The 13,010-nt window shown below is 40.8% G+C and overlaps 1 protein-coding gene across 2 annotated transcripts in view; it reads right to left on the bottom strand.

Annotated features, from left to right (window-relative positions):
• LAMA3 (laminin subunit alpha 3) overlaps positions 1–13,010 on the bottom strand; it is a 933,952-nt gene that overhangs the window by 33,030 nt on the left and 887,912 nt on the right. For both annotated transcript variants that reach the window (XM_069220025.1, XM_069220026.1), the window contains 6 exons: positions 12,746–12,925; positions 11,684–11,823; positions 10,620–10,778; positions 8,932–9,104; positions 8,668–8,824; positions 6,534–6,667 (listed from right to left, as the gene is read on the bottom strand). In XM_069220025.1, coding sequence (XP_069076126.1) covers positions 6,534–6,667; positions 8,668–8,824; positions 8,932–9,104; positions 10,620–10,778; positions 11,684–11,823; positions 12,746–12,925 — 943 coding nt within the window. The remainder of the gene's footprint in view (positions 1–6,533; positions 6,668–8,667; positions 8,825–8,931; positions 9,105–10,619; positions 10,779–11,683; positions 11,824–12,745; positions 12,926–13,010) is intronic.

The raw sequence follows: 13,010 nt of genomic DNA, 5'->3' as shown, positions 1-13,010 counted from the left end.
TGGCTATAAATGGACTAAAAAGACCCGCAATGGCGTTAGGATTACGCTACCTCAGTATTCTGTCCTCGCACATTTTATTGCAGCAGCCGTGAGTTTCAAAGGAGAGCTTTGGGCACCGGCATATTATTATTTACAAATTAAGCACTGCTGCTAATCCCAGAAAAATACAATGATGTAGTCTCAGGTCCAGGCTGAAGTCACTGAGTGAAATTAACAAGTGAGGGTTAAGTGTATAACTCATGTGAAAGCCAGTTCATGGGGTGCAGTACATGTATAGCCTACAAGGGGTTTCGGGAAACATACCCTGGGAAAAACACACAAAAGGGGAAGGAGGAGGAAAAGAAAGATGGTAAAATAGTCACAAATGGTGCAGGGGCGGCTGGTGTTCAAGGGCTAAGGGGCTGCGCCCCTAGCCTTTTCTGGCCTCTCTAGTAAAGCATATATTTAATTACATGATGAAACTAAAACATTTTCTGCAGAACATTTTCAGAGTGAAAGTTGTGCACTTTGAAAAGCCCCACTGCGTCTGCATCAGTACGTGGCTGAAAGATGCACAGTAGGGCTGACAGGGCTTGCCCACGCAAAGCCCTTACGTTTTCTCAGAACGCAGTGACGTCCCTGGCTTATCTCCTCCTCCACCAGAAGCCCTGATAGTAAACAGCCTGGAGCGTTTTTTGTTCAGCCCAGTTTCTGAAAACCTCATGTCACTCTGATATTATTATCCACCCTTTCCTATTTACTCAAATGGTGGGGTGTGACCAGAAGGGTCTACATACCAGAGGTCACATTTTATTAAAAGAATGTGGCATTGCAGAAAGAAAATCCCCAGTCTGTGGCAGAGAAATGGAATAAAACCAATAAATAACTCCATCCAGGGCTCTCTGGGAGACAGGAGTGTGACCTGAAGACCTCAAGTCATAAATATGCCAAAGACAACCCTGCACACAAGTAAGTTGGAGCTCTATCTTTTTACAGACAATAAGAAAAAACTGTTCTCTCAGCTCTCCTCTCCCTTCACTGCCTCTGTAGGTGATTTCGTCTCTCAAAGGCAGTAATGGTTCCAGTAATTTATCATGGCTAGTTATGCTCGTTTTAGTTCTTCTGCACACCAATGACGTGATATGTCATATTAACCATGTAATCTGCAGCTCAAATAAACGTGTACCTTTTATCACTGAAACTGCTGGATACTGGATGGGTGAGGCAACGTGTGTGTTTGTTTGAATAAGTGTTTGCAGGGCTTGACTGAGTGGCTGAGAAAATGTGGGTGTCTGTGTATAAGAGTTGTGTGAATGGCAGTGGATGACAATGTGGATGAGTAAATGGGTAGGTGACCAAAGGCAGTGGGTGAGTAGGTGAATGGAAATACGTGGGTAGTGAGGCTCACTCACAAGGTGCAATTCCGTCTTGTATTTGCGCCCCACCACTGCTTTCAGTCACCAGCCAGCACTGAAATGGTGAAAGCAGGAACCTGCAAGAGTGAGATTAAAGGGACAGGCAGTGCCTGACAATGGATTAAAGAGGCCTGAGGTGGATTCAGGACTAACCATCTTTGGTATTCAAGGTGCTGACATTTAATAGCACCAGCGAGCTTCCGAACAGCACTTTGAGCACTGCCAATTATTATTTTACAAATTAAGCAATGGATTGGGAAGATTGCATTACGGAAGAAGTTGAAGGTCCTGAAATATGTTTCTTGTAGGATTTGTACTCATGAAACTTGGATTTTTCAAAAGTACTTTGGTACTGTCACTGCTGGTCACATAACGTTATATGCTTACGTAGTTATTCCTCCCTTTTAGAGTGATATGTTGTTTTAAATTGTATCAACTACTAAGTATATCTAGTTTGTCAGCATTATTTGTTAAAGAAAAAAAATGGTGGAATTATCTTTCATATGGCCATTAATGCAGGGAGTTATTTGTCAAGGTGTAGGAAATCTGCAAAGTCAGTAGATTTAAGTACTTTTACTCCAAGGAATTATGGTTCTGTTGCAACATTTCATTTTAGAATTGCTCCAATGTTGTGTTTTACATGTACTCTGGTCAGACTGTAGACTCAGTGGAAGGTCATTAAACCAGCTTTGACTTGTGCCAGTGGTGTGAAGGTGTGTGAGAGTTTGCAAGCTAACACCTGAAAGGAAGTGGGCCCATCAGCTTTTAATCGTTAGTGCACAGATGTGTGAATTTTCAGTAAACAAAATTCATAACATCGATTTGACAATTTAGATTTCTGTCGAAAGAAAAATGCGGAGGCTGGAGAGAGAAATATTTTAATGCTGCAGCACCTTTCCTTCTTTGCCCCTTCCTGGTTCTCCCACACTCACACAACTGCTACGTTTCTTTTTGAGCTGTGCTCATTCTCTTATCTTAGGGCCTGATTTGGATTTCGGTGGACGGGTTACTTCATATCCAATGGCACTGGTAATACAGTGGACGGGATATCCACCAGGTTTGTGAGAAAGTAACCCGTCTGCTGAACTCTCAAATCAATTTTTTATTTGCATGTTTATTTAAAACCATTGCAAAAGTAAAACAGAGAAATGTGGTTGCCGGATTTGCAGCAATTCAACCAAGCATTGGTTGCAACCATAAAAATAAGAACTAAAATATTAAAGTGCATGACCTCAGTGTAAGTACACGTTACACAGCTAAAAGCTAAAATACATTCTACAGCAATGTCGTTGCTTTCGTCTGTGTAACCCTCCATCTCCCTGTTAAAAATGAGCTTAAATAGAACCAATCCAGGCTAATGCAGCCTAAGCATTTGATTAAAAAAAAAAAAATCTTCTTTAAGTTACAGCACCTAAAACTTTAGGAAATGTAAAGGGGAAAAGTGCTTGTCAGTGCAGACAGATATCTCATCGTGGCCAGTCAGTAATGATATGTGCAATTTTGCTGAATAGACTTCAACAAAGCCAGTGCAGGCGCATCAGTGGAGCGGTGCACAGTTTGTCAGGGGATCCTATTCACTTGATTCTTCCTTGACCCCCCAGCTGGGTAGAGTTGCAGTACCCTTGATAGCCACTATCAAGGGTGGGCCTTTTGAAGTGGTCATAGCTTCTTTCAAAGGCTTTAAACTTGGGCCACAAACTGTTTCCCTCGAGATCCGGGTTGTTCTGTTTTAATAACTGATCCAATACCGTAAGCGATTTGGCAAAACAGGCTATAGCTTGTGGTGAAGCCCCTTTAAAACAGATCAGTGCTGCTTGACGGCAAGTCCTAATACCAGTTGAATTGAAAATGTTTTAAAGAAACTTTCTGCACCACGGCAGTAAGACTGGGCAGATTTATAATAAGTGCACAAAGTCTTCCGGTGGGTAAAGACATAGCCTGCAGGCCTTGCTCTCCCGCGGTGGGTGTCATTTGGATAAGTCATCAATTGAAGGCAAGATTCCAAATCTGGCTTTAAGCACTTTGCCATTTATGTGGTTCCTCAGGAACTAATCAAACTCTAAATCAGGCCCTTAAATCTTCCATTCCCAACCTGCAATACACAGTGATAGGGAAAATGTGATTTTGCTTTTTTTCTGTCAATTTGGGATGATGTTTTAATTTTGTAAAGTAACAAAATCTAATGATTGTCTAAGTTCAATGTTTTTGCCTTTTTGAGTCTAATGATGTGGTGGAAACCCTCATGTTCATTTGGACAAGACCCAGCAGTTGGAACTCGTTTTAGTTCCAATACCTCCTAGAATCTCCTCCTTCCTGCTCCAGAGTAAAATGTCTGCAGCCGTTGGATACCAGGACAGAAAAATTGGCTACCATATCTGCAGCCAGCATTAGGAGCTGGTTACAATACACGCTCTTTTAGTGAATACTATGAATGCAGCCATATGTTTATGGAACATATTTTGAGGGCTTGGCGTGCCCTGCATCTCAGTGTTAATGTTAAAGAATAATGCACTTCATGCTTTTTGACCCAACCTAAGCTCACACATAGTAATGAGCAATGGTGCAAGCTGCAGCCTGGGCAATCGTCCATCACATGATTCAAACAAGTCAGGTTTTGGGCCTTGGAATAATCAGATGCTAAATGACAGGCACTCACATTTGTCAGTAGTATGCGTGCTGGTTAGTGCTGCCCCGTGATGGGTGTGACCCTGGACTGAGAGTTGGCCAAAGAGCATAGGAAATCTCATACTTGTATCCGGGGGCACAAGAAACTAGAATCCTATAGGAGCAGTGTCAGGGCAAGTGTAGGGTAACTAGTACAATACTGCTTTTGCAGAGGGGAGGCACAATTGAGCAGGGGCAACAACTGAGATATTAATGTTTTGTTTAAACACTGCAATTTCCTGGTACAAAAGCCTTCCTGGTGGCCATTGTGAAACAGGTAGAGCACCCCAAGGTGGGGGCATGGGCACTGGAAGTAGGGGCGCTGCGGCATCTCCAAAATAGTCATGCTAGAATGCTGAAAGTGAAGGAACACAAAGATGCCTACAAACTTTGTTTTTGTCTTGTCACATGTACTGTGCGTTCATAGGCAGAGGTCAAAAGTCAGCCTCTGTCTTCTGACAAACTGCTGCTTATTCTTCTGACATGGAAAATGCTGTTTTCTTTCTCTGATTGCAAAGTGAGAGGATTTGTTAAAATCAACTGTGACAGTCTTGCTTGCGTGAAAGGAAAAGCTGCAGGAGGTCGTTTTTTTCTAATACAGAACAAATTTTAAATACCTCTAATTAGGAACTGTACGGATATTTCAGTCCCGCATCCAATGAGAATACAGTTTGGTGCTCAGATTATCTTGCAAATTCTTTAGTAACCTATATAGCAATAATTATTGGCATCTTGTATCTCATTCATTGAGTAAGGAAGTGAAGGTGTTATAGCCATGCTTAATCTAAGGGGGGACCCTAAATGACACAGGACTCTTTGTTATGTAGAGAGTTCCTGAATGGGGGTGGGGGACTAGCCCTGGCAAAGAGGCTAAAAGAGTGTGCTCCTTTCAATAAAGCATGGTGCATGAAATGAAAGCTAAACCTATGTGTTCTCAACAATTTAGAGGCCCTTTGTATCTCCAAACCAAATATTCTAGAAGTTGTATCCATGAGAAAGGGGACTTGATCTTCGTTATACTGTCTACTTATTGTATCTGGTAGTAAAAGGATGCAAATAGCCCCTGACATAATGCCAAACATCCGTACAGCATTTCTAAAGATCAATGACTATGTTCATCAAATCAGACAGTGACAGGCAACTGTAGAGCTTCTTGAAAGACAAGATGTGTGTTATCAGCCTAGGCCAGCAATAGTCATGGCTGCATTCCAAGATAGCCACCAAACATGATCACCATTTCAGCATGTCTATTTCTGTGACCAGCCCTTTCTTCTCAGGTGATTTTGGTGTCCATTCTAACAGTGTGTAAAGAGCCTATGATCAGTGCATGAGAGTGTCACATCTCCTATGGCTTGCTGCTGTCATTTGATGCTTCTCTCCAGCAGTAGCTCTGCTTCAGTCTTGCCAGCTTCAGCTCTGCAGTGATTAAAGCTCCAGCTCCGCTCCGCCTGGTCTCATCCAGATCCAAACTATTACCCTTAAGAGAATTGCAACTTGGACAATTTCTGTGCCTTTGTGCTTTTCCGCTGGTGCTGTCAGGTACGGCTTCCAGAGGGCATCTTCAGTCTAACCCTTGTTAAACCTAGAGCAGACAGTGCGGTTTCTGGAAGAGGTTACTTTTTCCTGACAACCTATATGAAAGAAGTAAAGGACTGACTCCCTAGGTCTTGTCCTTCACATCATTAGATATACAGTTAATTTTCTTAAATGAGGTGACAGTATGGAAGCCGCCACACAAGTTGCAATCCTTTGGACCTATTCAGTTTAACAAGCCATGCTTTTCCTTTCTTCCAGGACTGGCATGCTATAAGAAGGAGAACCACATTCAGGGACAAAGAAGATCACACTGGAGAACATAACGGAGCAGTTTACAAAAATGGGAAGGTGAGAGATGGGAAGTGAAATTAGAAAACAAGGGACGTGAAAAAACAAATTAGGGATGTGGCGGACAGCAGGCCAGATGTGGTGACCTGGAAGGTGTCGGAGCAGAATGGGACACTGGAGGCTTTAGAACATATTCTGTTTCATGAAGGGTATGGGCCAAGTAGATATTGAAAAGCAATAAAAGTGAAAGTTAACAATGCAGGAAAGTTGTTGGAAAAAGGATGGAAAAGGAAAAGTATGGAAATAGGAGGGACCAAGAAACACACTGACAGGCGTAGAAGGGAAAGAGGGTCAATGCCTCTCAATGACTTTGCACCCAAATCAATTTCATGTGTTGTGACTTTCTCTACCAATTTACATGTAGTCCAAACAGTCATGTGTTGCCTCAGTTCTGAAAGCAGTACAACCAGGTACACATAGGACACAGTGCATCCATCAGTCTTTAAGAAGAATATTTGCCCTGCTAATTGAAGGGCGAAGTACCACCCTAACTGCCTTAGTACAGAATATTTGGCATTACACAGTATAAAGCATTACAGAACATGTTGAACGATTTAAGTTTACTCCAGAAAAAGCAGGAGTTGTATTTACCTTCTGCATGGTGTTACTTCAATCGTGTTGAGGTTAAATGTCTGCTTGAAGTTGTATAAACTAATCACCTTCTGGTTGAAATCATCCAGTTCAATGCATCCTTGAAATTTAGGGTAGTTCAGTCGAGGGGGAGGCTGTACAAGAAAATCAGGTTAATTCAGACCTTTCATGTTATATGGAATCTGAAAATATCAGCACCCCGCAGTTGTTAATTAATTGTGTGGTCTACTGCAATTACCTATGCAACTGACACACTAGCTGCTGGAGTGAACACATACACACAGGAGCTCTCAAGTTATAAATCTTTCTGCCTGTTGAGAAGTCATTGCATTGTACAGTAAGAGACCCTCAGTTTGTGGTGTAGCTACATTAAGTTATTTGGTACAATGCTGACACAACAGTTTGAAAGAGGACATTCTTAGGTTATCGCTGACGTTATTAACAGAGCAACCGTAGCATGAGCCTACATATGTGACAGAGTTTGAGAAACTTCTAGAAGTAAGATAGCTTTTCCCAGTTGGGAGGCCCTTTTTAGAGAATTTCATGGCTTCCTTGCCAAAAGTTCAAAACTGGAGATGCTGATGACTAGCCAAAGGCTTCTATGTGGATTGTATCAAGCTCATCAGGACGGGTACAGTGCTTTAAAACTCCACATTGAAGTCATTAACGCAGATGTGAAAAGTTGTTTATGCTTCTAATGAACATTACAGGTTCTACACAGTAAACTTGGAGCATCAGTCAGTGACATAAGTTTCGACAAATTCAAAGATACTGGAGTTTTTCCCTTTTAAGTGTAATTTGTGTTATATTAACATGGACTGAAGCCATGAATCTATGAAAGGAGAGACGAAAACAGCTTTGTGATGATCATAACTACCGTGAAACAGAGGTCCTTGTTGTGCTTATCTGAGATGGAGAAAATGCACACTAATGAAAGAGCGAACTACCACCCTTTACGTGATGTAATGTGTAGATACCATAGTCTGAGCAAGGGGCCCAAAAAAAGTTAATTTGTCTTATGAATGATAGCATATGTAGTGAACCTTGCGAAAAAGAAACCACTGACGAGCAAGGGAACCACCAACCTATCAGCCTCTGCTTGTTGAGTCCAACTGGAATAAAATATTGCTGAGCGAGATAGTAGTCATTAAATACAATGGGGAAAACCTGTACACCCAGGAAAAAGGGTAATCAAGCTCTTATCACATAAAATGTTCCCAAGGCAATAATTTGGTAAAAATCTAAGCACAGTAGTGAATTTTGATTCCGACAAGAATATGACAAAAATAAGTTGGTGCTACGTGTGACAGCTAAGTGCAAAGGTGATCGAACAAAAACAATGTAAATAAATGTGTACAGTGCATAGCACTCACTTAAAGAAAAAAGAAAATAAATTGGTCAACCAACAGGACAAAAGGCTGTGCATAGGTAAATGCAAAATCACATAATTTACACAACATGTGGCTGATAACAAATCAACGTTTCAACCCTAAGAACAACATTTAGAGAGGGTCATCATCAGGACAAAGGGAGCTACCTGAAAGAGAGCGGAACTGACACAAAGGGCCCGAGTGCTCCGAGTTCAAAAAAGCACTAAATAGCAAATATGATGCCACTGGTGTTACAATTAGAAAAACAGCTTCGTCTGTTTATTACTGGATTACGTTGCGGGTTGTGCACTGTACATATTTATACACATTTTTTTCACTCGATCACCTTTGCACTGTGCCGTCACATGTAGGACTGAGCTGTTTATTGGAAGTGTCAAATGAGGACTTTGTGAATATGATTAATCCAATTATTACATTTGAATTGTTTTTGTATACATTTTTTGTTACATTCTTGAGGGTATCGAAATTCCCTTTTTTCTACTAGATTTTTCACAAATGATTGGCTTTGGAACATTCTCTGTGATAAGAGCCTGAACAAGATAGTAGGCACAATGGGAGATTGGGAATTATACAGTCTTGGGGAAATCTTTAACAATGGCAGATCTACCTGTGTTGTGTTGCCCACTTGCTGATATTTAAAGCTATAAGATTGAACAATTATTCTGTTAGGAGATGCCCAAACATGTGATTGAAAGGACCCCAAAAAAGGATGAAGAGCAAGAAAACCCTAATAAAATATTCACCGTAAAATCATTTGGGTATCCTCCAACGTAAAAGACAGCTTCATTGGGATCAAGGTTCAACAGGGTTGTTGGGCTCACGCTTCCTTCATCCTCTGAGTTTACTGGATTTCTACCAGTGGCTCCTTTGCTGTACGTCACAGTTGCATATTGATAAATTCTGGATCCAAAATGAAAAAGTGGAGTGCATTAATAAATATTAATATGTAACAACAAGGGTAGATCAGATGAAGAAATGAAAAAACAAACTGATGGATAGTCCTATACCTATCAAACAAGACTCGATCCATGACAACATCTTCAAGTATATTCGATACCACGGCCTTCTCGCTTTGTGTCACTTTAGGGTTCACCTGTATCACAGCTTCCCTGCCCCCGAGATTATAAACGCAAAGGAGCCGTTCGTCTTCTACCGCCATCCCAATGTAGTCTTTTGAAGTCTGCATGAAAAAAAACAATGAAGTACTCTGATTAATGATTCCAGGGAAAATGTAGTGAAATTGAGTTTTGGCTTATAACAACAGCTTTTTTACTGAGCAGCCTTCGGCATTATTTGGGACACTTCCAAGAAAGACCATTATTTTTTAGGTATACTACCAGGATATCTTGGACGAAATACCATCATACAAACATATTAAGTACCTATATATCATAAAAGCAAGTACATAAGTGTAACTATATGTCTTAAAGGTACATGTATGTGGGGTTAACACAAGTAAATTTGTACTAACCTATATATACCAACCTCTGCAATATTTTGGTTCTAAATATTTAAGTCACAATATTTAAGTACTGCTATATTTCTATCCTTGGTATTCAGACATACAACCATTTACTGGTTTATTAGATTCGAATCTAGATCAGAGATTATATTAATATGTCACTATCACAGCTATAGAGAAAAACAAGCAATCAAAGGAGATTAATGTAGATAGTGAACACTACATAATTAGATCAATGACATACTGTGGGAAGTGGTACCAGAAAATCATCGTAAGAATATTGCAAGACATAAATATTGTGTCCTAAATATCCGATATAAAAATACACCCGCAATGGAGCAAATAATAATGCACACCCATTGAGACAATTTTTCGAAACCAAATATTTAAGACATGATATTTATGTCAGGCCGTATTGCTGTATACGATATTCTGATATACAACCATATATGGGGGTCAAACAAGTCATAGGTGTGGTGTTGTGGGGAATGGGGGCCAAATCCGGCTTCTTGACACTACTGCTCATATGGAGTTGAAATTCAGATAAGGTAAAAATGTATATATTGACACTAGAGTTCTGCTGTTAATTTTTTTTTTTTTAAAAAGCTTTGTTGTCTAGCGTTTTTCTACTGCTTTGCACAAATAACGGCTGTATATTCTTTGCACAAAGTACGGACGTTAGGACGCTGCATAAAGTGCTATGCTGTAAGGAAGCTGAAAAGACTTCCATTGGAGATTAAACCTAAGGGGTTGTCAATAACATAAGTTCAAAGACTTAAATGTACTGAGTTGCAAACACGCAGTATTCTGAGCAACATTTGCTGCAATCCTCTGCTAGGTACGTATAGAACCCCAGGTTGGAGTTCTAGAGTTGTTCAGGTTAGAGTTCTTGGGTGTGTTAGGGTGCTTTCATACACAGAACAGGCTTCACCTTTCCCAGCGCATAACCCAGGTTCAATGCTTTCATTGTACAGCTGTAATTTTCTGTAATTTTCACCCTCCAACAGTCCTCTGTATCATAGTTTATGAAATGTCTTTTAACCTCACTTTGCTGCTGAGTTTCTACTCATTTCTATGTGACCTTAATGTCTCATGAAAAGAATGCTAATGCTTCTTGGTGCAGCAGCACAATAGACGACAGTAAATAAAATAACATACAAAATGATGAGCATAGTGGGAAGCATTCAGGAAATGGGTACAGTATAACATGCCCACACACAAATGAATACCTACATCTTTATTCCCCAAGTACATCACAAACATGTCACGTGGGCTTGCGGCTGATCTCTGTAGATATAGAGAAAGGGAGCTGTAGGCCTTCAAATCTTCAAGGTTGGTTGGAGGTCGCACCTCAACTCCAGACTCACCATTGAACTTCATGGGAATCCCGACCTACATGTGCCAGAGGAGGAAGGAGAAACCACAGGTATGGCTTAATGTTTATGAATAGTACGATGCTATGCACAATAACAGTCACTCCACTTCAACCCAGACACACAGTAGGCATTAACAAAATACTGACGTGCTGTAATGATAAATTAATAATAACATTACTGTCTATGGCTCTCATGAGTGGGTGGCGGGACGCAAGGTAGTTTTTTGGTTTATGTGGCATGGGTGAGATGAGGGTATGTGGGTGTGGGAGAGTGGCAAGAGGCCAGGTAGAGTTTTTTCCTAAGGCGTGGAAGAGAAGGGGGGAAATGCACAGAGGGTGATATTGGAGGTTGGCAGGACTTCCTGGATTTTGTTTGGGGTGTTAGGAGGCTATTGCAGAGGACAGATGGGAAGGGTGGCTGGAGGCCTGTTTTGTTATGCATTTGCTAAAGGGGAAATGGGGAGACTAGTAGGACACCAGGTTTTTTTTTATAATTAAATAGGAAAGGGCAACCTAATTCCAAGGGTGGTAGCGCTAGATGGCAGAACACAAGATTATGCATGACTTCCTTGCGACTACTCTACCCATATGCTGCTCATTCGAGCAGGGGAAGAGGGTATGGGGACTCCCCAAAAAATAACTTTGTACATGGGTAACTATGAACAAAGGGGATGTCTTTCACCTTGAATGAAAACAAATACAACGTTCCTTCTTGCAACCATTGTCTAATTGAACATTGCTTCACTTTTTTCATTATTTACAGAAACTATAATTCCTTTGGAAACTGACCACCAATTTTAAGCAATAATTTCAAACTTGATATAAAAGCAGAAGAGAGCTGGATTTGGGTGCATGGATTATGCCAATACACATCAACAACAACCATTGCTCCAGAAGGCCATTAGTGTAGCATGCAACATACCTTATTGGCAGCATCCCTGGCTTGCTGTATGAGCTCCCTGATACGGCTCACGTTCTCTGAGATATTTCCAATGGGCATCAGTTGGTTGATGCTCTCCATTTTGCTAAAAAGGTCTGGCAGCTTGTTAGTCAGCTTTGTCACTGTTTTTTGGAAATCAAACAAAGACCATCATTGTAGCAGAGACTGAAAACAGAACACAGACTTGAGAAGACATCTACAAGCGCTCCCAACTCATTGCCTTCCTCTTTGGTCAAACTATCCAAAGCAAGAATGCTCTAAAGCTTACAAATAATTACCTTTAGCAACACAGGGTGTTGGGTAGAGATATTTCTTTGTGGACACAAAATGCTGCGCTTTATATATTTTGCCTGAATTATTTTGCTCTATGTTTACGGTATCCCTTGAGGACACCACCCAATAATTAACAAACACTGGCAAAGCCAATAAGTATGGCTTTGGTTGCTGATCTGTGCCTTTACCAGTGCTTAGTTTGTTTGTGAATGTTTTTTTCTATAAACGCATGCATTGTATGAAAACAAGGGTTATCTGAAGGCCAATATATATTTTATGTAAAAGCAGTCATTTCACCAGTAGTCTCTAGCACTGACACTCACAGTCTGGTAAGCCAATGTCCGAAGTGGGCTGACCCTGTGGCCCATGCTCCATGTTGTACTGGGTGGAACCAAAATGTGGATGACACTACAGCTGATTAGTGGTTGCAGAGGGCTTACTAAAAGCCCCTGTAAGAAAGCATCTACACGATGCATATTTTTATTACATGGAAACGGTCTTGTCTAATGCCGGCCTAAAATCAGCAAGGTGGGAGATGCTATGCAATCCTGTTGACTCTCCTACTGACTTGATTGTGGGAAGGCAGTTTTAATTAAACAGGAAAATTCCAGGAGCATACATTTTTAAACACGAAAGCAGATGTCAAGCTATAAAAATATATTAATGCACCTTAAGAACTGCAGATGCAGGAGCCCAACCAAAGGACAACAATGGAAAATGTATGCCATCTACCAGAAGACGTTAAATTCCACTACATTTCCAACCACTTACCTGAGTTGCCAGCGTCTTCTAGAATTTTGTTGAATGCAGCACTCTCAGTGGTGCCTATAGAGTCCTTCAGTTTATCCACATCTTCTTTTATGGGCTTTAGCTCATTCAAGATGTTACTGGTAATGCCATTGGCGTTCTGCACATTTGTCTTGGCACTGTTGATCATTGTGTCTATGTCATCTGTGCACAAAAGTAACATAGGTGAAGAAGTAGGAAATCATTATGTTTGAGTACCTTAATGGAAGGTCAAGATGAAAGCAGAAGG

The sequence above is a fragment of the Pleurodeles waltl genome, chromosome 2_2 (genome assembly GCF_031143425.1).
Source record: "Pleurodeles waltl isolate 20211129_DDA chromosome 2_2, aPleWal1.hap1.20221129, whole genome shotgun sequence".
Lineage (NCBI taxonomy): Eukaryota > Metazoa > Chordata > Amphibia > Caudata > Salamandridae > Pleurodeles > Pleurodeles waltl.
The sequence above is the reverse complement of the archived record's forward strand: the minus strand, read 5'-3'. Positions and strand labels throughout refer to the sequence as shown.